Genomic DNA, 24769 nt, shown 5'->3' with positions numbered 1-24769 from the left:
AGAAAATCTAGGTAGTACCATTCAGGACATAGGCACAGGCAAGGACTTCATGTCTAAAACACCAAAAGCAATGGCAGCAAAAGCCAAAATTGACAAATGGGATCTAATTAAACTAAAGAGCTTCTGCACAGCAAAAAACTACCATCAGAGTGAACAGGCAACCTACAGAATGGGAGAAAATTTTTGCAATCTACTCATCTGACAAAGGGCTAATATCCAGAATCTACAAAGCTTCTATTTCTTAAACCAAACAATGAAGAGTATTAGATTTAAAAAAGAAAGAGAGAGAAAGCAAAAAACCAGGAGCCAAAAGATGTGCATCTGTCCCTATCTTACTAGATAGCTTATGTGACCTTAAGTATGCCCGTGGGACTCAATTTCCCCACCTATCAAAAAACATAGTTGGACTAAAGGACTTCACAATGAGGACACAGTCATTCCCATGATATCCTGTCCTTGAGGACATGATTCTCTGCTCCACCTATCGCCATATTCTGGAACTCATAAAAATTACAAAAGCCTCTTTTTCTTTCTCTTTTTCTTTTTTTTTTTGAGATTGAGTTTCGCTCTTGTTGCCCAGGCTGGAGTGTAGTGGCGTGATCTCAGCTCACTGCAACCTCCGCCTTCCAGTTTCAAGGGATTCTCCTGCCTTAGCATCCCAAGTAGCTGGCATTACAGGTGCCCGCCACCACGCTCAGCTAATTTTTGTATTTTTAGTAGAGATAGGGTTTCACCATGTTGGACAGGCTAGTCTTGAACTCCTGACCTCGTGATCTGCCCATCTCGGCTTCTCAAAGTGCTGGGATTACAGGGGCTCTTTTTATTAACTAGACAAGATTCCTTCAAAGTTTTTAGTAATGTACTTTCAAAGCAAGCCCTCCCAAATAATGGGGTGATGATTCCCACTGGAGGTTACCTTCCCAGTGACCTGAGGCTAACTGTATCTCTTGCATTTGGGGCAGGGTAGCAAGAATGGTGAAGGACTTGAAACCCTACCAGGGGTCTAGGATGGTGCCTTGCTTTGTATCTGTCATCCTATTCAAGCTGCTGTTATTTGTTGGCAGGTCACATAAATTCACATGCCAAGGATCTGGTCATGTGTGCTGAATAACACGCGCTAATATGTGTATTTTCTTCTTTCCTCCCAATGGTCAAAATCCAATTTTTATGCAAATGCTTTAGTCAGAACATTCTTATTTTTAACAAGTATAAGATTTCTACTTTAATAGGAAGAGTTGGAATCACTATTATAAATTGCACTAAATTTCTCTGGTGCAGAAGTGGTTTATATCATTCTTACGTATTAAGACTCACTTAAGAGCTTAAAGAGGTTTATTCCAAATCTCCCAAGGATTGGCAAAAGCCACAGAAACCACGACAAACTTCTAGTTCACTTCCTAATGTCCCAGGAAAGAGATGGGAGTAGAGTTTCCTTGCTTGGTGCCCACAGTTCATAATGCATCAACTTAAAATGTGCATTAACTGACCTACTCGACGTTATTTTCCAGAAGAAATGGTGCAACTGGCCACTATTTTTATTTTGGGGTAAGTAGGTTCTCTATGGATTCTGACAGGTCAGACAAGACCTTGTAAATAATGACAAGTCCCCGGATATATGTGCAGCTTGTTCCCACACTTTCTTCAAATCTCTCCTTAGGTGTCATGTTTGAGAGACGCCTTCTCTGCCCCATATAAATGCAGCTCTTTTATTCTGCTTTAATTGTATTCCTACTTTAATCTTTTTTACATATTAAATATTTTTGTGTATGCAAAGGAATTTCTGGGTCACATGGCAGTTCTATTTTTCGGGTTTTTTTTTTTTTTTTGAGATGGTCTAGCTTTGTCACACAGGCTGGAGTGCAGTGGTGCAATCTCAGCTCACTGAAATCTCAACCTTCACCTCCCAGGCTCAAGCCATCCTCCCATCTCAGCCTTCCAAGCTCCCAAGTAGCTGAGACTACAGACATGTACTATCATATCCAGCTACTTTTTGCATTTTTTGTAGAGACGGGATTTCGTCATGTTGCCCAGGCTGTTTTTAAATGAGGCTCAAGCAATCCTCCCACCTCAGCCTCCCAAAGTGCTGGGATTACAGGCATGAGCCACCCCACACCTGGCCTATTCTTAATTTCTTTAGGAACCTCCATGCTGTTTTCCATAATGTCTACATTAATAATCTACATTCCCACCAACAGTGTTCAAGGGCTCCCTTTTTTCCACACCTAGGCTGATGCTCGTCATATCCTGTCTTTTTTATAACAGTTATCTTAACAGGTATGAGTTGGTATCTTATGATTGTTTTCATTTGCATTTCTCTGATGACTGATAATATTGAGCACCTTTTCATGTACTTGTTGGCCATTTTAATGTCATCTTTGGAGAAATATCTATTCAAGTAGATAGATGATTCTCATTTCCAGCTAACAGGTTTCTCAAAAAGGAAGGCACCTGCCTGAGCTACCTCTGGACTACATAGGTATTCATGTCAGCGGGTCACCGGGGCACTTACTGCTGGAGAAGGTGGTTTCTTTCGGACTGGATGACATCGGCTGTGCACAGAGTTGACAAAGGCAGTCTCTCCCATTGAATGTGACTCGGTCTCCGGGTGGAAACGGGCGCCTGGAGGCAGAAAGACATCACCCTCAAGGTTATTGCAGCAATTTCATTCCTTTTCCTTACTCCTTCTGCTTGCTGCCCTCCGGTGCCCATTTATTTCTTGGAGAAGCAGCAGCCAACATGTCTGAAATGCAGTCATAACCAACCCAGCCAGCTGGAGATAGTCCAAACAAATAAATGTGCCTCATTTTGAGAAGAAAGGGGAATGTACTAGTTCTAAGGGCAACCAGGTAGTAAAATGGAATGATTTACCTCCATTCATTAGTGAAGGGATGTTCCAGCAAGTCATCTAGCAGGGCACACAGAACAGTAAGTTTCCAAATGGAAAGTCCTTCATGAAAAAATATTTTAAATACCATGAATTCCCAGTGAAGCTTAAGGCCCTGCCCCAGGAGACCTGGCTACCAGTCAAGCAGTAAGCAGTAGGTCTTTCAGTTCCCTGGGCCCGTGCCTAGACCTCTGTGATGATTATGCAGAATTAGACTTTGTGCTGGACATCTACATGGGTGAACTGAATGTTTCATGGTGCTGGAGACCCAGTCTCCTATAAACTGGGAGAAATGGGACAGGCCGTAAATATCTGTTTAAGAATTCATATTAGCTCCTTTTCAGAAAGACAATTTCTCGTCATAGTAGATATTCATCAATAGCAGCATATTTTGTAAAAATATTGCCTTCTGCATGTAGCTGATCAGTTTCTGTCTTTTTTAAAGACATCAATGACATCAGTTTTAAAGACATCAATGACATCAAGACATCAACGACAGTTTCCATGCCCATGCACTTGCTCTTGGCCCATGTGGCAATAATCTTCATCAACGTGATTTTTCAAATGTGTGATGCTGTCAATTAGGAAACGTGAAACTCACAAGCTGAACATCACCGCAAATCTGAGTCAGAAGCAAATACTTAAGAGCAAGTACCAGCTTTTTGACATTCGTTTTTATTTTCACAGCTGTTACATTCCCTTTAAGTTGCCCCTCAGTAGCCTAACAATTGGCAATTAACTGTAATAAACAACATATACGTAAATTTGGACTTAACCCCACAAATGTGGCTGGCTCCAGTCATCACGGAGAGTTTTAGATTCTTACACCCTTACATTTTAGAAGTCTCGAGGAGAGGTGGTGTCCTCTCCACTTGTGGTGCTGTGCCACTTTCTGCAGTACCGTGTAGGCTCGGAGAGGTGAAGTGACGTGCCTGGACTGACCAACTAGGGAGATCAAGCCATAGGCAGGTGCAGATGGCATCCACCAACTTATAACTTACTTTATTTTTAAGAATCAAAAATCACTCTCTGCTGGATGCCAGTAGCCCTACTGCTTCACACTCATTAGCTAAACCTGAACAAGTCTTAAATCTGTTCTGTAAGGAGGGAGTCAGGAAGTTAAGGATCCACTCAACACAACATGCACAGGTTCTTTGGCCTCTGACCAGGCCAGGAGTGGACCTGGACACAATGTTTAAATAGGCCCTCGTGCTCCGTGACTGACCCTGAGAATAAGTGCCCTTTACCTGTTGCATGCCCAGAGGCACCTCGCTTACCCCACCCAAGCCCAAGCCTTCCTTTCCATCCAAGCTTATTTTTTTAGACCCAAGTCCCACATGGATCCTCTAAGGGACAAGCCAGAGTCCGATTCTCAACTTGGGCTGGGCCTTCTGAAGTGTGGGTTTTGTTGTTTTGTAATGGCCCTTTTCAGGAATTTCCTCCCTCCCTATATCCTCCACCCATACTGGCTAACTTCCTTCTTTTATTTGCATGAATGTTTATAATAGAAAGAGGCCTGGATTTAGAGTTAGAAAACCTGAGTTCTAACATTAACTTGGGAATGTCCCTTAAACTGTTGAGCCTCCCAGTCACTCATAAATAGAGATATTAACTCCTCATTCCCTTCAAAGAATTGCTAAGAGGGTGAAATTAACTTCTGTATGAATGTAACTTCTCAGCTAAAAAGGAGGCCCCCAATTCAGGCAGAATCATTGTCATTCAGCAGCAGTAGAGGCAGTAGTAGTAAGTGCTCCTTTGCTGGCTCAAATGTCCAGGGACAGGGAGATAGTTAATAAATCTTTGTCTATCATTATATCAGCTTCAAAGCAATGACCTCTCAGGGTCAGCATCAGAAGGGTTCTTAGAGTTTACTGGGAACAGGGCCTTTCAACCTGGCTGAGTGACATCATACATGAGAACCCTCCAGAAACTACTAAATTAGCATGCAGGTTTTGGGAGAAAAATAGGCTAAACATTGATCTTTTTAGAGAGACTCCCACCTCTAGTCCACTCCCACCCATCCAGGACATTCCAGGGATGAGCGAGGCTTGAAAAATCGCTCGCATCTAGTTCACAGCTTCTCATTCTAAGGCGGAGGCAACTGTCTTGAAAAAGCTAAATCACACAGGTCTCAATTAAACCTGGGAAGTAAGACTAGGACTTGGAGCTCCATGCCAGCCTGGGACTTTTAACCAGGCTGTGTGCCACAGCCTGAAAAGGTAAAAATCAGGGCAGAACTTTGCTTTTCATTAAATACAGAAAAATATTCAGTTCATTCATCCAGAATTTTTAAATTATGATTTTTAAAAAATGAAATGGAGAAATGAGCTAATACATAGTTATAAAGTTATTTAAATAATTTTATTATGAATGTTTTGTGTCTTGTTATGATTTATTTATCAGTATTATCTTGTTAATTAATTATACAATATTGAATCTTCCGTTCTAGAGCTTACATTTCTCTGGCTTAGAAACATAAAATGCTGAAAAACCGGCAACACGTCTCCTCTGAACTGGGGTTTTTAGAAGGCATAGCAAATAGATCACCACTTGAAAAGGCACTGGATTGCAAAACTGCCAAATTAGAATTGATCAATAAAGCAGCTGACCCTTGGTGGTGAGTCTCCTAGTTATAGGAATTAAACCTATCTTAAGTTTTATAACATGCAGACCTCAAAACACAAAAACCACAAAAAGCCCCAAGTTTTCCTATTCACACTCCACCTAGTTTTCTTCTGTTATATCTGATCATTTTATTTTATTATTACTTTTTTATTTTTTTGAGATGGAGTCTTGCTCTGTCACCCAAATGAAGTGCAGTGGCACGATCTCGGCTCACTGCAACCTCTGCCTCCTGGGTTCAAGTAATTCTCCTGCCTCAGCCTCCCAAGCAGCTGAGATTACAGGCACCAGCCACCTTGCCTGGCTAATTTTTTTGTAGTTTTAGTAGAGACAGGGTTTCACCATGTTGACCAGGCTGGTCTCAAACTCCTGACCTCAGGTGATCCACCTGCCTCGGCCTCCCAAAGTGCTGGGATTATTAGGGTGAGCCACCACGCCCAGCCTGACTGATCATTTTAATCAAGCTGGTTTGCGCAGTTAAGATACAGCCTTGGTAGATGACACATATGTAGAGAACAGGGGTTGGCAAATATTTACCCCCAAAGATGAGATCGTAAATTTTTTAAGACTTTGTGGACCATATGGTCTGTCGCAATGACTCAACTCTGCCGTTGCAGTGCGGAAGCAGCTAGAGGCCACACACAACAAGTGGGAGTGGCTGCATTCCAATAGAACTTTACCCACAAAAACAGGTATTGGGCCTAATTCAGCCCATGGGACACAGTTTGCCAACCCCTATTATAATGAAAGAGACCATTTTAAACATACACACATGCCTAGGAATTTATACTTCCAAATAAGCTTTATCCTTCTAAGCAGTTATGCCATTTCCCCTTGATGATTTTATTGCTGCAAAATGTTTTGAGACCCGGAGCTGCTTTCATAATTAGTTTCAATCTACTAAAAATCAGTCATATTACTTTGTAGAGGACACCACGCATATGGTTTCCAACTAATCTACTTTTTTACTAGGACTGATAGTACAGTAAGAAAAAAATCTAAGGATAAGACTATGTGCTGCTGAAGACAAAAGGTGTATAATCCAAGCTTTAACAGCCCAAACCAGCATTTCTCTGCTGAAGGAAGCTGGAGGCTTTGGAAAGACAGGCTCACTTACTTGCAGATGGTACAAGCAAAGCAATTGGGATGGTAGGTCTTGCCCAGAGCGGTCACCACTTCGCCCTCCACGAACTCCCCACAGCCATGGCAGCGTGTCCCGTACATCCGCTGGTAGTCCAGGGTGCAGAGATACTCTCCGTTCTTTATGAAGAAGCCTCCTTGTGCCAGGTCACAGCCACACACTGTAGATGACAAGTTCACATCTGGTCATCATCTGCCACACTGCCGGGCAGCACTGCCTTTGCCTGAGTACTAACTGGTTGCTTACCCTATGATCTCAATGGTTTGGGGCTAGGGAGGGGACTGGTACAAAGAGCTATTTATTATTGGGCTTTGACCCTCCCCTTGGGAGCTATGCAATATCTCATACAAGTAAAATCCACTGGCTAGGCCTCAATGGCTTTTGTGGCATGTCTAAAATTCTGAGATAATCAAACAGTCTTTGATAGAAAGATACCCTTGGTTCGGGCTGTCTCAAATATAAGCAAAGGTGTCCCTGGCAGTATGCTATTTAGGAAAGGTGCCCACTGCCTGCCCACACAACTGCATGGTTTGAGCCAAGATTGTTACAGAGTTGAGTAATAAATTTCCATTATACCAAAGGCAGTAGCTGAAATTTCCAATAGCTATATTTTTTCACACTCTGGAACTACGTTCCCACTGCTATGAAAAATTCAGACTTTTCATTTTCTCTTTGTGCAGTAAACAGAATAAGCCAATTATTCATATATTATAAGGAGATAAAAAATGAACAGGCAAAAGAGGAAAGACCTGTCATTTGGATGCTTTATGGTGTCTGGATTTTGGCATCTCTTTCCGACTGTGCAGCTGTGGATTAGGGAGATGGTGCAAACAGGCAGTGGGAGCTTGGGCCTGGTCTACGTGTTCAGACAAGACCAGAGCAGGTCACAACAACTTGTCTGCAAATAAAGCCTAAAGCAGTCCCTGACAATAAAGATCTCTTTCTGACAAATGGCTGAGAAGCAACAGCCAAAGCTGGAAATCTCTGACCTTAACCTCGCTTTCCCCAAGGTCAGCTGATTCCAATTTATAATTCCTTAGGCAAAGAATCCAGGATTCTTCTTGACTATTTGGTATTCAGTTGGGTTGGGGACAAGGTGAGTTCAATCAGTAAATTGCTTTCCTAAGGACCTGCTCGAATGCTCCCAGGGTTCATCTGCTGAGTTCCCACGACTCCTTAATGCATCTAGATGAACTAGGGCTGAGCAACAGTAAGGTTCTGATGAAAGTCACGACCGCCCTCCCCACCTTCAGTCAGGACTCTTCACTGACTATAAGCCATGGAAGACATTCAAGGTGACCCGGAACCCACAAACAAGTTTTCCATTGTGGATTCATCGGTCTTTGTTTAGATCAACACTCCACAGCCATGACCTTCTTCTCTGCAATTTACAATTAAGTAACCCAAGATTATGGCCTGAGTCCATCACGCCTGAAACTGACCACCCTATAAATACTCCTGTGATCATAGTATCTGGAAAACAGCTCATTCACCACCTGCTGCCTCCTCTCACCTGCCAACCTCTCCTCTGCCCCCACTGTTCTCCCACCGGCTTCTTCCTCCCCAGATGAGTCCTGTGGGTCAGGGGAACCCACGTGTGGACTGGCCTCATTCAGATTGCAAATTCCTTCAACAACAATAGGAAGTCTAGGGGTAGAGGGTCACAGAACCTTAGAGTGTTTTCTTCAATATCTGTCTATGTGCAGATCTGATTTTTCTACAAGATGGTAAGGTATTTGAGGGGTGAGAGTCTTCTTTTGATTCTTCAGGAAACTAATTGTATCTAATATAAAACAGGAAACACAACGTTTGAAATAAATTGAATCCTCCCTGAAATTTGGCAGGTTCCCACGGATTTCACTCCTCAGTGACATCAAGTTCTAACGACTCAGTTATTTTTCCAAACTTAGGATTTCTCAAAGACTTGAGAAGTGACAAAGCAATGCATTCGGACTACTGGTAATTCCCTAAATTCTCTCCTCCAGTCAACTATGGCTTAAAAATGCAGAGTCTTTATACAAAGATCTGGTGTCAATAGGGTAATCTGGTGGCAATACACAAAAATAGACTGAGATCGTTTCAAAGCTAATTCTAAACGTTTTAGAAATTCTTTGTATTTGTTGCTTTCTTAGGGCACCTCTCTGCAGCCTTTTCCAGATTACATGGCTTTGTGAAATTGACATCTAGTATCCTTTATTAATAAAGTCCTAGTTTCTGTGAAATAACATAGCCTTAAAAAATGAATTCTTAACACTATTGAGAGATGCCAAGCTACATTCAAACTGTGCCTATTATGATTTGATTTGGCTTTTTCCTTAAATTCAAAGTAGTGCTCAAGGTGGCTTACCAAACCATACCATTATTTCTGGTGGTTTATACAAGGAAACCAGTGTTTGATGTGACTCCCAGAGGCAGGTGTTCTTAAAGGCATATACAACAAGCAGTGAGAAGGGAAGCCTATGATGCCAGTACCTAAAAGATACTTAACATTATTACATTTCCTGAGAATGGACGAGCTGTCACATCATTTCAGACTCTTCCCTCTCTTGCCTCCCCAGGCTTTACTTTCCTGTTCCTCCTCTGTCTACTCCTTCTCAGGCTCAGCAGCCAGGCCCCTAAATGCAGGTCACTCCCATGGGTGCCATCTCCTCCCACTAAGATGTGAGGCCTCCCTGGGAACAGATCTCATCCACTCTCACAGCCTCAACTATGACTTTATGCGAGGGATGTTCAAATCAATGATCTCTCTTGGTGATGTCTTCCCCAAGTGTTAGACCCTGATTTGTTTCAATCTACTAAATCTGCCTGTGTGCTGGGCACAGGCAGAACCCATGCCTATCTTAAACCTGGCATTTTCCAAACACACCCTTTCCTCACAGTTTCTCTGCCATCTCCCATAAAACCTCCTGCTATTCTTTTTCTATTCCCTTTCTCATCAAAATGGTAGCTGCATCCAATCTCCAACATCAACATTCTCTGTTTTTGTTTGTTTGTTTTGAGACGGAGTTTCGCTCTTGTTGCCCAGGCTGGAGTGCAATGGCAGAATCTCGACTGATTACAACCTCTACCTCCCCGGTTCAAGCAAGATTCTCCTGCCTCAGCCTCCCGAGTAGCTGGGATTACAGGCATGTACCACCATGCCCGGCTAATTTTGTATTTTTAATAGAGATGGGGTTTCACCATGTTGGTCAGACTGGTGTCGAATTCCTAACCTCAGGCGATCTGCCCACCTTGGCCTCCCAAAGTGCTGGGATTACAGGCATGAGCCACCATGCCCAGCCAACATCAACATCTTCAACTGGACCTAAATCCAAATCCAACCCATTTCCCCATTTCCCCCAAGGAGGTGTTTTTCTTTCTTTCTTTTCTTTTCTTTTTTTTTTTTTCTTTTTTTTACTATGTCACCCAGGCTGGAGTATAGTGGCACTATCTTGGCTCACTGCAAGGTCCACCTCCTGGGTTCATGCCATTCTCGCCCAGCTAATTTTTTGTATTTTTAGTAGAGACAGGGTTTTACCATGTCAGCCAGGATGGTCTCTATCTCCTGACCTTGTGATCTACCCACCTTAGCCTCCCAAAGTGCTGGGATTACAGGCGTGAGCCACTGCGCCTGGCCTTTTTTTTGTTTGTTTGTTTGCTTTTTGTTTTTTTGAGATGGAGTTTCACTCTTTATTGCCCAGGCTGGAGTGTAGTGGTACAATCTCAGCTCGCTGCAACCTCTGCCTCCTGGGTTCAAGCGATTCTCTTGTCCCAGCCTCCTGAGTAGCGGGATTACAGGTCCCTGCCACCACGCCTGGCTAATTTTTGTATTTTTAGTAGAGACGGGGTTTCATCATGTTGGCCAGGCTGGTCTCGAACTTCTGATTACAGGTGATCCACCCACCTTGGCCTCCCAAAGTGCTGTTATTACAGATGTGAGACACTGCTCCTGACCCAATGAGGTGTTTCTTTGATCCATTCCCTCCTCTGCCTTCTTGCTATCACTACTCAAAACCTGGCCTACGGCTCTGCTGTAGTAAAACAATTTTTTTTTTTTTGAGACGGAGTCTTGCTCTGTCGCCCAAGCTGGAGTGCAGTGGCCCGATCTCAGCTCACTGCAAGCCCCGCCTCCCGGGTTCACGCCATTCTCCTGCCTCAGCCTCCCAAGTAGGTGGGACTACAGGCGCCCGCCACCTCGCCCGGCTAGTTTTTTGTATTTTTTAGTAGAGACGGGGTTTCACCATGTTAGCCAGGATGGTCTTGATCTCCTGACCTTGTGATCCGCCCGCCTTGGCCTCCCAAAGTGCTGGGATTACAGGCTTGAGCCACCGCGCCCGGCCGTAAAACAATTTTTTTAAACAACATTTGTAGTGGCAGGAAAAGAAAAACAACAGGAAACAATCTAAACTTTCATTAGTAGAAAAACAGTTGAATAAATTATGCTATGTCCAGTCTATGGAGCTGGTATTAAAAAGAATGAGTTTAGCCCTGTGGATTGTGGATATCGACAGCCCTCTAGGTTGCAGACATTGATCTGTCTGTGATATATTGTTAAGAGAAAAGAACAAATGTCACAGAGTAAACAATTTTTAAAATCCCATTTTTAGATAAGTCTAGTTATGTTTTTATGAACTAGGAAAAGTGAGTTAACATAAACGGAACCATTAAATTGGTTCTCTCAGGAGGGTAAAGAATTATTAATTTTTTCTTCATATACCCATGTGTCCGTCCATTTTGTAATTTTATTTTTAATTGTGACAAAATGCATATAGCAAAAAAATTACCATCTTAATCATTTTTAAATGTACAGGTCAGTGGCATTAGGTAAATTCACAATGTTGTGCAAACATCACTGCTATCCATCCACAGAACTCTTTTCATCTTGCAAAACTGAAACTCTGTACCCATTAAAATCCCTGTTCCCTCTTCCTCCAGTCCTGGGCAACCCCATTCTACGTTCTATCTCTATGAATTTAACTCCTCTAGGTTCCTCATATAAATAGAAGTTTATCTTTAGTAACAGTAATGTTAAGAAAAATTATCCAAAACTTGTAAACAAGGTAAAGGGAAGAAGGCATGTTCTTTAAATGTCATACTGGGGCATTATTTCACAGCTCATGCAAGGATTATTTCATTATCTGGGGGGACTAGATCTGTGTTGGACAAGCCCTTTCCTATTGATGAAAGGCCCAGACTTTAGAAGTTAATGTTAACTTTTTATTCTTGTCCTGTAGAGATCCAGACGACTTCTATCTGGTTTTATCATCATGTTGAACCATGAATCAGTTTTACCTCTAGCACAGCCATCTTATTCTGACATTCCTTTCTGAATGTCTTCATAACCCACTCCTACAATTTTTTTTTTTTTTTTTTTTTTTGAGACGGAGTCTCGCTCTGTCGCCCAGGCTGGAGTGCAGTGGCCAGATCTCAGCTCACTGCATGCTCCGCCTCCCGGGTTTGCGCCATTCTCCTGCCTCAGCCTCCCAAGTAGCTGGGACTACAGGCGCCCGCCTCATCACCCGGCTAGTTTTTGTATTTTTTTTAGTAGAGACGGGGTTTCACCGTGTTAGCCAGGATGGTCTCGATCTGCTGACCTCGTGATCCGCCCGTCTCGGCCTCCCAAAGTGCTGGGATTACAGGCTTGAGCCACTGCACCTGGCCACTCCTTCAATTTTTTATATATATATGGCAAGGTCTTGCTCTGTTGCCTAGCCTGGAGTATAGTGGCATGATCATAGCTCACTGCAGCCTTCAACTCCTGGGTGCAAGAAAACCTCCTGCCTCAGCCTCCCAAGTAGCTTAGGACTACAGGCGTGTGCCACCATACCTAGCTAATTTTTAATTTTTTGTATAGACAGGCTGGTTGCTTGCTATGTTACACCGGCTGGTCTTGAACTCTCAGCCTCAAGTGATCTTCCTGCCTTGGCCTCCCAAAGTGCTGGGATTATAGGCATGAATCACTGCACCCAGCCAACCCAACTTTATTTCTCCTTGGAACCAACTTTAACATCCTGCTGGTTCTGTCATTAATAAGTTGAATAAATCTTTGATACATGCTCATTCCAGATTTGTATGAGTCCTATACTATTTGAAAATTAAAGGCATTACTGTTTTTAACCAAAAATATCTAAAGGTGAACATTAATTTTTTTTTTTTTTTTACAAAAGCTTTGGTTTGTTTGGTATTAACAACTTAGCAAATACTCTTCACTGATGGTACGAAGCAAAACGTTCACATATAAATGATCATAAACAACTCAATTAGTAAGGTCAAACTTCAGTAGGGTATATTTAGATTTTTACTTTGGGTGCTCCATTAGTCTTTAGCTGACAGTTAACATACATCCAGGGAAAAGCACAGATTCCTTTCTTTAAAAAATAGGGCTTCTAGTGAAAGAGATTAATTGCTTTCTTCTGATCAATTATTTAAAACATTCCCCACTCAAGGTCCCAACTGAATCCTGCCCTGTTTTGCCATCAGCAAAGCCTGGCTACAAAAAATCCTATGCCTTGTGGATGCTGTGCTCTGGAATTCATTCTCTAGAAACCACTGAATACAATCAACTACTAAAGAAGAACATGTACATCCAAGAAATTTTATATAAAAGTTGCAAAATTAGTAACAGGCATATTTTAAAAGCTGAAATCGTTTTTAAAAAGTAACAAGAGCTGTCCATGTGGTAAAAATACCATGGAACAGCAGGGGAACAAAGTATGGGGGTGTCCAATAAGGGTGAAAACAGAACAGTATGTTAATGGCATGAACAGGGCTGCAGTAGCAACTATTTCTTCAACCTTCTAAAAACAGTAGTAACATTTTATGCTTCAACAAATTCATTGCAGCAACATTCCATCTGCCTGTCCACTAGTTCATATTGCCAAACATTTAAGAGAATGGGTCATACCTAAAACTCTACCCAGTGGTAGGTTTGGAGGCAAAATGTGAAAGACATTTTCTTCATATCAGTAGACTGAACATCTCTTTCTTGTGCTACTGCTCTGATACAGGTTTTAATCAATTTGCACCAGTAAGAAACAGAGGGATGCTAAGCAAACATGATCAATGTTTTCAATTCAGTTTTGAGCAACATGAGCATTTTAATTGGGGTGCCAATAGCCTTGGGTGGGTCCTTTCTTCTCTTTCCTAGGAAATCTCATCCAGCAAGGAGCCCTTCTGAATTTGCCCCATGAAAGTTCTGGGACCTGTCTTACACCCCCCTCATTTCCAGTGATGAGGGCCATGTGCTCTAGATGTATTACTTTACCCTTAGGCCAAAATCCTGTTCCACATACTTCAAAATAATAAGAGTTGTCTAAGACAAACTCACAGCCAATATCATACTGAACAGGCAAAAGCTGGAAGCATTTCCATTAAGAACTGGAACAAGACAAGGATGCCAACTCTCACCACTCCATAGAGCTGGAAGTCCTAGCCAGAACAATTAGGCAAGAGAAAGAAATAAAAGGCATCCAAGGCCGGGCGCGGTGGCTCAAGCCTGTAATCCCAGCACTTTGGGAGGCTGAGATGGGTGGATCACGAGGTCAGGAGATCGAGACCATCCTGAGCTACACGGTGAAACCCCGTCTCTACTAAAAAAAAAATACAAAAACTAGCTGGGCGAGATGGCGGGCGCCTGTAGTCCCAGCTACTCGGGAGGCTGAGGCAGGAGAATGGCGTAAACCCGGGAGGCGGAGCTTGCAGTGAGCCGAGATCGCGCCACTGCACTCCAGCCTGGGCGACAGAGCTAGACTCCGTCTCCAAAAAAAAAAAAAAAAAAGGCATCCAAATAGGAAAAAAAGTCATCAAACGGTCTCTCTTTGCTGATGATATGATTCTATACCTGGAAAACCCTAAAGACTCCACCAAAAGACTCCTAGAACTGATAAATGATTTCAATAAAGTTTCAGGATACAAAATAAATATACAAAAATCAGTAGATTTCTACACACCAAGAAAGTTCAAGCTGAGAACCAAGTCAAGAATGCAATCCCATTTACAATAGCCACACACACAAAAACACCTAGGAATCCATCTAACCAAACAGGTTCAAGATGTATACAAGGAGAACAAAACACTGCTGAAAAATATCACAGATGACACAACAAACAAAATATACATTCCATGCTCACGGATTGGAAGAATCAAACTTGTTAAAATGGCCATACTGCCCAAAGCAATCTACAGATTCAATGCTATTCTTATGAAACTACCAACATCATTTTTTATAGAATTACAAAAATCTATTCTAAAATTCATATGGAACCAAAAAAGAGCCTGAATAACCAAAGCAATCCTAAGCAAAAGGAACAAAGCTAGAGGCATCACATTATCTGACTTCAAACTATACTACAAGCCTACAGTAACCAAAAGAGCACGGTACTGTTACAAAAACAGACACACAGACCAATGGAACAGAATAGAGAACCCAGAAATAAAGTTACATACCTACTACCAGCTAATCTTCAACAAAGTAGACAAAAACAAGCAATGGAGGAAAGGACTCTCTATTCAATAAACGGTACTGGGATAACTGGCTATCCATATGCAGAATAATGAAACTAGGCCCCTACCTATCACCAGATACAAAAATTAACTCAAGATAGATTAAAGGCTTAAGGGTAAGACCTAAAACTACGAAAATTCTAGAAGAAAACCTAAGAAATACCCTTCTGGACATCGGCCTTGGCAAAGAATTTATGACTAATTCCTTAAAAGCAATTACAACAAAAACAAAAATTGACAAGTGGGATCTAATTAAACTAAAGAGCTTCTGCACAGCAAAAGAAACTATCAACAGAGTAAACAGACAACCTACAGAATTGGAGAAAATATTTGCAAACTGTGCATCCAACAAAAGTCTATTATACAGAATCTATAAGGAACTTAATTCTACCAGCAAAAAAACACAAATAACTCCATTAAAAAGTGGCCAAAAAACATGTCTTCTTAAAAGAAGATATGCAAGAGGCCAATAGACATATGAAAAAAATGCTCACTGTCACTAATCATCAGAGAAATGCGAATCAAAACCACAAGAAGATGCCATATCACATCAGTCCAAACAGCTATTACTAAAATGTCAAAAAGAAACAACAACAAACAAACAAACAAAACAGATGCTCCAAGGCTGTGGAGAAAAGGGAACACACACACACACACACACACACACACACACACACATATATATACTGTTGGTGGGAATGTAAATTTGTTAAGTCATTGTGGAAAGCAGTTTGGAGATTTTTCAAAGAACTAAAAATGGAACTGCCATTCAACCCAGCAATACCATTACTGGGGATATAGCCTAAGAAAAATAAATTGTTCCACCAAAAGACACATGTATTCGTCTGTTCATTACAGCCCTATTTACAATAGCAAAGACATGGAATCTATCTAAGTGCCTGTCAATGGCAGATTGAATAAGGAAAATGTGGTACATATACATCATGAATACTGTGCAGCTATAAGAGAATGAAATCATGTCCTCCACAGCAACATGGATGTACCTGGAGCCCACTATCCTAAGTGAACTAATGCAGAAACAGAAAACCAAATACTGCATGTTCTCACTTATAATTGGGAGCTAAACTCTGGGTACATATGGACATAAAGATGGGAACAATGGACACTGGGGAATACAAGGGTGGGGGAGCAGGCAGGGAAAGGTAGAAAAACTACCTATTGGGTACTATGCTCATTACCTGGGTGATGGTTTGAATAGGAACCTAACCTTCAGCATCACACAATACACCCATGTAGCAAATCTGCACATGTACCCACTGAATCTAAAATATATGTCAAAATTAAGAAAAAGAAAAGAAAGTCCTGTTCCACTCTGCCTGGGACTACACCATCCCTGCACCTTCCTAGGCTGTCAAGTGCTAGAGCTGGGCTGGAGCAGACGCAGGCTACAGAACTCTCAAGCACTTCACCTCAATTAACACTGCGAATACCAAATGTTTCCCATCCTCTGCCTCTGTCCTCCAACTAATTTTTTGAAAGTTTTATTTCATCCAAGATGTTATTAGTCTATTCATCAAACCCTATCTTCCTAGAGAATACAAAAGTAGACTGTGACACAATGTCTTCTCAAACCACCAAAAATTCCATTACAGTGTGGGATCTGAGTTAATCCATTTTTGCTCTGAAACCCAGAACTGTGTAGCTGAAAGCACCACACACGGCAGCTCAAAAGTACCATCCACTGTAGCCCAGAGCTCAAAATAGCGAGCAGAGACTCATCAACAATAATGTGAGGGGGCAGCTTCCCACCAGAAATATCTTTTGCTAATGCATTGTTCTGAAAGCAAATACTAAGCCTCAAAAAACATATTTTAGGCGTTTTTTCACATTAACTTCTAAATGCGCATCAAAATCAGTTATCATTTCTGGGAAAGATGATAGTTACAAGCTCAACCAGATGATAAAACAGGCCCCAGAGCAAGGCATTTGAGAGTTTGTATTTAATTCAGAGTTTGAATTTACAATACTAAGTAAAGAGCCTTGATTGGAAATAAATCATTTGAAACCTCTATTTATTAATAAAATCTTTGACTACACAGTAAGCTTGTTTAACTTGTAGAACTTCGTGTGCAAACAATATTAATTATAAACAGTTCAAGAAACAATGATATCATTCAGAAATAAATGGCACACCTGTCCAGGACAGCCCATCTCCAATAGTACTTTCCATTTTTGCCACTCATCCTTGCGGATATGGACAATGTGATCATGCTATTTTCCTGACCTAAATGTCTAGGTGAAATCCCAGGGATTACACTGCAATGAAAGGAAGACCAAATGCATCATTTTAACTACTTTCCAAAACTCCATTTCAGAAATGATATATAGTTAGTTCTTGTAACTTAGGAATTAGATAATACAATTTTACCTAAAAAAAAAAAAGAAACACAGAAAACCCTTAATCTGTAACTTCAACTGCCTACCCTCAATCTTCATCCATTTCACTCCACAAATATCCACGCACTTCATAAGTTCACATGTCCTGCATGGAATGATCGTGACCTGGTAAACATCTTAGCCTAAAATGGCAAAAATGGAAAGTACTATTGGAGATGGGATGTTTTTCCCAAGCCTTTCATAGAACACAATCTTTAAAAAGGCTAATTCTTGAAAAATTTATTCCAACTCGTTGTAATCTGAATTTTCTAATAACTTTAGATTAGCATTTTAAAAATACTTTTGATGTTCATGGGCTGTCTTGATGGATTGAAAATTACAGATACAGGAGCAAAGGATTAAAGAACCTATCAAAAGGTATCATTTCCCACACCCTCTAACACATAGTTAAGATGCACATGGCTAAGTGGTAACAGCCTCTATGAAAACATCATTCTATTCTACTCTATATAAAGATTTCTGCCAATGCTACCCTGAAAGAAGAGCTTAGGTGATCTGAATTTTTTTTTTAATTTTCCTCAGATGCCCAGTGTTCAGAATTCTCTTTAAAATAATATGGCTATAAATAACACATAAAACTACTTCCATTTTTGAAAGGGAATAAAGTTGTTCTAATTAATGTTTAAAGTGCCATCTTTTCAATGACAATAGGAGCATCGTGGTTCCATTTATTTCCAGTAGAAATTCTGCTTGCTCGAATTAAGGTAACTGTCAACTCTAGCCACACCTGTGTCTTCACCACCCACTGCCCTGAACAAGGTAGCCCCCACACCTGACTACGCCTACCATGCTCCCCTCTTTAGTCCCAGGAAAGTTATTCAGTTTTCTGGAGGTTTATGTTCAAATCTTTTTCCCTCCTTGGCAACATCCCTAGACCAGTGAGGCTAAGCTCTAAGTGGTCTCTGATTCACTGGCACCTGACGTCTGAACCGCTCACCTGCACCTTTCCTGCTACCAACTATGCTTCCACTAGTAAGCACCTTGCTCTAGGTGTACATACTGTGTCATATATACCTTTCAACCCACTATATTTATACGACCATTTGAATGTCTGATTAATATCCCTATGAAGGCAGAGATCTGTATATAACTTGATTATGTATAACTTATTTTGAGTGCCTGAGCACTCAGAATTTATGATATGCCCCTAGCTTAAGCAGGGTTTGCATCATTGATGATCATTTGATTTCCATTTTCAGCTTTGAACTTCTGGGTGCAGAAAAATTGTATGATAGGGAGTTTCTCACTCTTGCTCCTTTGCTCCTCAGAATCACAGGGCACACCTGGATACCAGGACGTTTCCCATCTCCCCATTGCCAGGTAAGGGTAGAGCACGAGGTCTTCTGTCTATTCTTTAGTTGAGCGTCTCCTACCTACATTCTACATTTAATGAGACTGTTTTGAATAAAAGCCCAATTCCAGGGAATTTCCTAGGCCACAAAGGCCATGATCAGAGAATCTTTATCTAGATGGTACTGAACAGGTAGCTGAAATACTCCTTTTTTTTTTTGAGACAGAGTCTTGCTCTGTCTCCCAGGCTGGAGTGCAATGGTACGATCTCAGCTCACTGCAACCTCCACCTCCAGAGTTCAAGCAATTCTCCTGCCTCAGCCTCCCGAGTAGCTGGGCCTACAGGCATGCACCACCATGCCTGGCTAATTTTTTTGTATTTTTAATAGAGATGGGATTTCATCATGCTGGCCAGGCTGGTCTCGAACTCCTGACCTCAAGTGATCCGCCTGCCTTAGCCTTCCAAAGTATCGGGATTACAGGCATGAGTCACCGCGTCTGGCCTGAAATACTCTTTCTTTTGTCCTTTTCGTGGACCTATATTTTTTTCCCCCTCCATCACCCCACAACCAATTCAAGCTAGAAACTTCCTGCCCTATGTCCAACAAAGCAGTGGTTCTCAAACTTGGTATATTTAATTTATGCACTGCATGATGATATTTCAGTCAACAACAGATTACATATACAATGGTGGTCTCATAAGATCGTAACGGAGCTGAAAAATTCCTATCACCTAGTGATGTCTTGGCCTAGGATAATGTGTACATTTATGTCTTAGTTTAACAAAAAAGTTTTAAAAGTTGTAAAAACACAAATTTTAAAGATAGAAAAAAGTTTATAGAACAAAGATACTAAAAAAGAAAAATTTTTATATAGCTGTACAATGTGTGTCTGTGTGTGTGTCTGTGTGTGTGTGTTTAAGAGACAGGGTCTTTGCTGGGCTCAGTGGCTCGTGCCTGCAATCCCAGCACTTTGGGAGACTGAGGCAGGTAGATTACCTGAGGTCAGGAGTTTGAGACCAGCCTGGCCAGCACGGTGAAACCCCATCTCTATTAAAAATACAAAAATTAGCTAGGCATGGCGGTGCGCGCCTGTAATCCCAGCTACTTCGGAGGCTGAGGCATGAGAATTACTTGAACCTGGGAGGCAGAGATTGCAGTGAGCCAAGATTGCACCACTGCACTCCAGCCTGGGCAATAGAGTTAGACTCTGTCTCAAAAAAAAAAAAAAAAAAAAAAAGAGAGAGAGAGAGGGGCTTGGTATGTTGCCCAGGCTGGAGTGCAGTGGTTAACCACAGGTGCGATCATAGTCCATTATAGCCCTGAACTTCTGGGCTCACACAATCCTCCTGCCTCAGCCTCCTGAGTAGCTGGGATGACAAATGTGTGCCACCATGCCTGGCTCTTTCTTTTTTCTTTTTGTAGAGTTTGTTTTAAGCTAAATGTTTTATAAAAGAGTCAAAGCATTTTTAAAAATAAAGTTTATAAAGTAAAAATTACAGGGAGCTAAGGTTAATTTATTAGTAAAGAAAAACATTATAAATGCAGCATAGTCAATGTTTACAGTATTGATACAGTCTACAGTAGTGTACAGTAATGTCCTAGGCCTTCACAGTCACTCCTCACTCACTCATTGATTCCCACAGAGCAACTTAAGCCCTGCAAGCTCCATTCATGGTAAGTGCCCTATACTGGTGTACCATTTTTAATTTTTATACCATACTTTCACTATACCTGACTTATATTTAGATAAGTTTAGATACGCAAATACTTACCATTGGGTTACAATTGCCTACAAAATTCAGTCCAGTAACATGCTATACAGCTTCACAGCCTAGGAGTAATAGGCTATACCACATGGCCTAGCTGTGCAGTAGGCTATACCAGCTAGGTTTGTGGAGGTACACTCTGTGATGTTCACACACAATAGAATGACCTAATGATGTATCTCTTAGAACATATCCCCACTGTTGAGTGACATAAGATGTACTTACTTAAGAAGCTGGTTGAAAATGCTAGACCCCAATCACTGGAGGTGAGAGGTCAGGAATGTGAATCATTAATCAGTGTCTGGGTCACTCTGGGTTAGGTTCTTCTCGGTCCACACTTTATGAACTCTGTACTAAACAGTTTTAGAAGTTTAACCCCTCTCCAATTAGCTTTTAAACTGTATACATAGTATTTCCTGATACATGAAATCTACTGAAGTTCTCCCTACTTCTCACTAAAGGTTCTGCTACTTGTGATGTGAATAAGGAGAAACCCAGGGTTTTAGTTAGTTTTAGTTCTGCAGGCATAGCAGAAAGGCTGTCACTGGTTCTGAGGCACACTATACTCTCTCCTGGAAGGAAAGTGAGATCCACCCTGTGCCTTGCCCAGGCTTTTCATGGCAGATAGTGGGACACCGGAGACCTACAGGGAAAGGATGAAGAAGACACTTTAAAGGTTCCCCCCAAATGCCACTTCCATCACAGAGAAAGGCTACTCCAAGTCCTTCTGCATGGGTTTAATATGGACAAAAAATTTTTAAGGTGCTTATTTCATTTGGTCTTTGTTGATCTTAGCAAGGAACCCTCCTTTTGTGCTCTATCTCCCACTTGGTCTAGAATACCTCTCTAGACACCATCAAAACCCCTTCTCAGATTAAATGGAAGAAAACCATGGCCAAAATAGAGTCACCTCTTACATCACAATTTTCAAATTACAATACAAACTTCACTAATTCAGTCTAAATGAGTGGCAGACCAATCTCACCATAATAGTTCAACTGTTTGACTATATTTATGTAAGTGCAGTTTTTCTACTTGTCAATAGATGTCATGACTATAATATGGTAAAGTTGACTCTGAAGACTACATTGAAAATGACCTCATCACTTCAGATGCAAATTCAAGCATGCCATCAGGATGGGCGTTTCTTGGAATTTCCCAATTTCACTCAGATACCACCTTCCCTATTATTTACCATAGTTTTTATCTACCTGTTCTATTTCATTAATTTTTTTAAAAAATCAGTTTACCTTAAATATAACTATTTAAAAAGGCAAATATATACCACTGTCATACGTCAATAGCCAGTTATCATTTCCTTTACATATAATCTGTAAAAATAAATATTAAGCCAGGTGCGGTGGCTCACATCTATAATCCCAGCACTTTGGGAGGCCGAGGCGGGTGGATCACAAGGTCAGGAGATCAAGACCATCCTGGCTAACACGGTGAAACCCCGTCTCTACTAAAAAGACGAAAAAAATAGCCGGGCATGATGGCGGGCACCTGTAGTCCCAGCTACTCGGGAGGCTGAGGCAGGAGAATGGCGTGAACCCAGGAGGCGGAGCTTGCAGTGAGCCGAGATTGTGCCACTGCACTCCAGCCTGGGTGACAGAGCGAGACTCCATCTCAAAAAATAAATAAATAAATAAATATTAAATGGTATACTTAAATTTGAGCTTTGATACCATTGTCTGATAAAATCCCTGGGCCTGAAAGCTGTTCTATCTTTGTTATAAAGATATTCTGATTCATGAAATTAGAAGGATGAAAAAAGGATTAAAGAGAGAATACTTTCTCACTGTGTAAAAAATGCTGAGAATCACACAAAAAAATTCTTCCTTCTGATACTTAACAAAAATATTAACTGAAACCAAGTCTTAGTGACCTGGATTTAATAATGTATTAATTTGTAAATAATTTAATAATTTGTAAATAACTATCTATAAATAGTACAGGTGGCATCTCTTATCTGAAATGCCTGAGACCAGAAATATTTCAAATTTTGGATTTTTTTCAGATTTTGGAATATCTGCATTATATACTTCCAGGCTGAGCATCCTTGATTCAAATATCCGACATCCAAAACACTCCCATGAGCACTTCCTTTGGGTGTTCTGTTAGCCCTCAAAAAGTTTTGGAGTTTTAGAGCATTTCAGATTTGACATTTTTGGATTGGGGATATTCAACCCATATATCACTCAATGATAAACATTTCAATCATACAAGTCAATAAATATTATTGAGTGCCTACTATAAGTTAGACTTTTTTCCTAAGAATTGCTAATACAAACTCCTTGCCCCACTGGTGCCTACATTCTTGTCAGAGGACACAGGCAATAAACAAATAAACCATACATAAATTATATAATATATAAATACATATATATGTGCACACACATACACAGATATATACACATATACATATCAGATGGTGTCAAGGATGGCCTCATTGATGTGACATTTGAGAAGAGACCCAAAGGAGGTATGGGAAGGCACCAGGCACACATATCCAAGTGAAGAGCTTATCAAGGCAAACAAATAGTAAGTGCAAAGGTCCTGAGGCTATTTGGTACTTGGTTTGTTTAAGAGCAAACAGGAAGGATAGCAGAATTCAGCAGAGTGAACCAGGAAGAAAATGGTAGGAGAGGAGCTCAGAGAGTAACAGTGGGGAAGGGATTTGAAGGTCAAATTGAGGTCTGTGGATTTCATTCCAAAAGATGAGAAGTTCTTGGGAAAGGTGACAGGATCTGATCTTTCTTAAGGATCATCTTGGCTGCTGCATTGAAAATAAACTGAGGGAGAAGTGGGTGGGACTGCAGGTAAAGGCAGATGCAGAGAGACCTGCTAAAATTCTTAATCCAGGCAAGTGGTAATGGTGGCTTGGACCAGGGTGGTTATCTTTGAGATAATGATAAATGGTCAGATTTTGTACATACTATGAAGATGGGGCAATCAGGACTTGTTGATGCATTATTTGTGGCACATGAGAGAAAAAGAGAAGTTAAGAATGACTCCAAGGCTCTTAACCTGAGCAAGTAGAAGGAAAGTCTTGATATCTGCTGAAATTAGAAGGCTGGAGAAGAAGGTTGGGGTGGGTGTGGGGCTAGTAATCAGAGAGTTTGGTTTGAGATGTCTACTGGGAATGCTGAGAAGGCTGTTGAAGATACTAGTCTGGACTGCAGAGAAGTACAGACTTGGGAATTGTCAGGGAACAGATGGTGCTTAAACCATGAGACTGGATGAAGTCATTAGAAAGTAGACAGGGAGAAGAGGTCTGCGCACAGGGCACTCAATGGTTTCAGGGCCAGGAAATAAGAAGAACCAGCAATATGAGCAGTGAAATGCTTATTTTAAAAATAATTGATGAAAATTTCAATTTTCTTCCTTCTTCTATAGTACAAACTCTCTCATAACCTTGGTTGTACTAATTATTTTCTTAGATAATTTGTTCTTCCTTGATAAAGCTGGGTGGACTTCAACATGCCTTTCCTCAAGAAATAAGCATTCATAGACATGACCTTAGAGTTGTCAAGAACTGTAAAGAATCTGAGATTTTACTCTACTTGCAACCTAACAAGTTCACCTGCTCTGGTATAATGGATACTGGCAGAAGACATGAAACTCCTGGATCAGAAACAAAAGACTATTACAGCACAGCAGGCAGCATGACTTTTGTATTTGTTACTGGTTTCTCCATCCTCCCCAAATCCCTTGGGGCAACATTAGTAGGCTAGCTGGATGCTGCACTCTCAGTGGGTTTGTATAAGAGCTGAGGAACCCTGAGCTTAGGAAGCCCTACTCTTGTGTAATGAGTTGCAAGAAAACCTGCCCAATAATTCCTCCAGAGGCTGACATTATCTTTATTGTATTAGACAGCAAACAAATCTGCCCTTGACTCTGGAGGGAAAGACTATTTCTATCTTCCAGGGCTGTTTGTTGTACAAACATCCTTGAAAAGATAATTCAGAACAAAAAGTTATCAGCACCTCAGCTCACAGGAGACTTGTGGATAATTATCTCCCAAGAAGAGTCAAAATCAGTAAGCAGTGTATTTTGGAAAGATTACGAGACCTTACCCTGTTCCAGTCTGGAATTCAAAACCTAAATGTTTTAAAAGCTAAATTATATTTATTTAACAAGATAACACTTCAACATGGCAACA

At 41.1% G+C, this 24769-nt stretch overlaps 1 protein-coding gene across 5 annotated transcripts in view; it reads right to left on the bottom strand.

Annotated features, from left to right (window-relative positions):
- Window positions 1-24769, bottom strand: part of ABLIM1 (actin binding LIM protein 1) — a 264926-nt gene that overhangs the window by 144266 nt on the left and 95891 nt on the right. For all 5 annotated transcript variants that reach the window (XM_011927831.1, XM_011927832.1, XM_011927833.1 and 2 more), the window contains exons 3-4: window positions 6624-6807; window positions 2510-2619 (exon numbers count right to left, since the gene is read on the bottom strand). In XM_011927831.1, the coding sequence (XP_011783221.1) occupies window positions 2510-2619; window positions 6624-6807 (294 nt within the window). The remainder of the gene's footprint in view (window positions 1-2509; window positions 2620-6623; window positions 6808-24769) is intronic.

This window comes from Colobus angolensis, unplaced genomic scaffold, assembly GCF_000951035.1.
Source record: "Colobus angolensis palliatus isolate OR3802 unplaced genomic scaffold, Cang.pa_1.0 Scaffold75, whole genome shotgun sequence".
In the NCBI taxonomy this organism is placed as follows: Eukaryota; Metazoa; Chordata; class Mammalia; order Primates; family Cercopithecidae; genus Colobus; species Colobus angolensis.
This window is presented reverse-complemented; position numbering and strand designations above follow the sequence as displayed.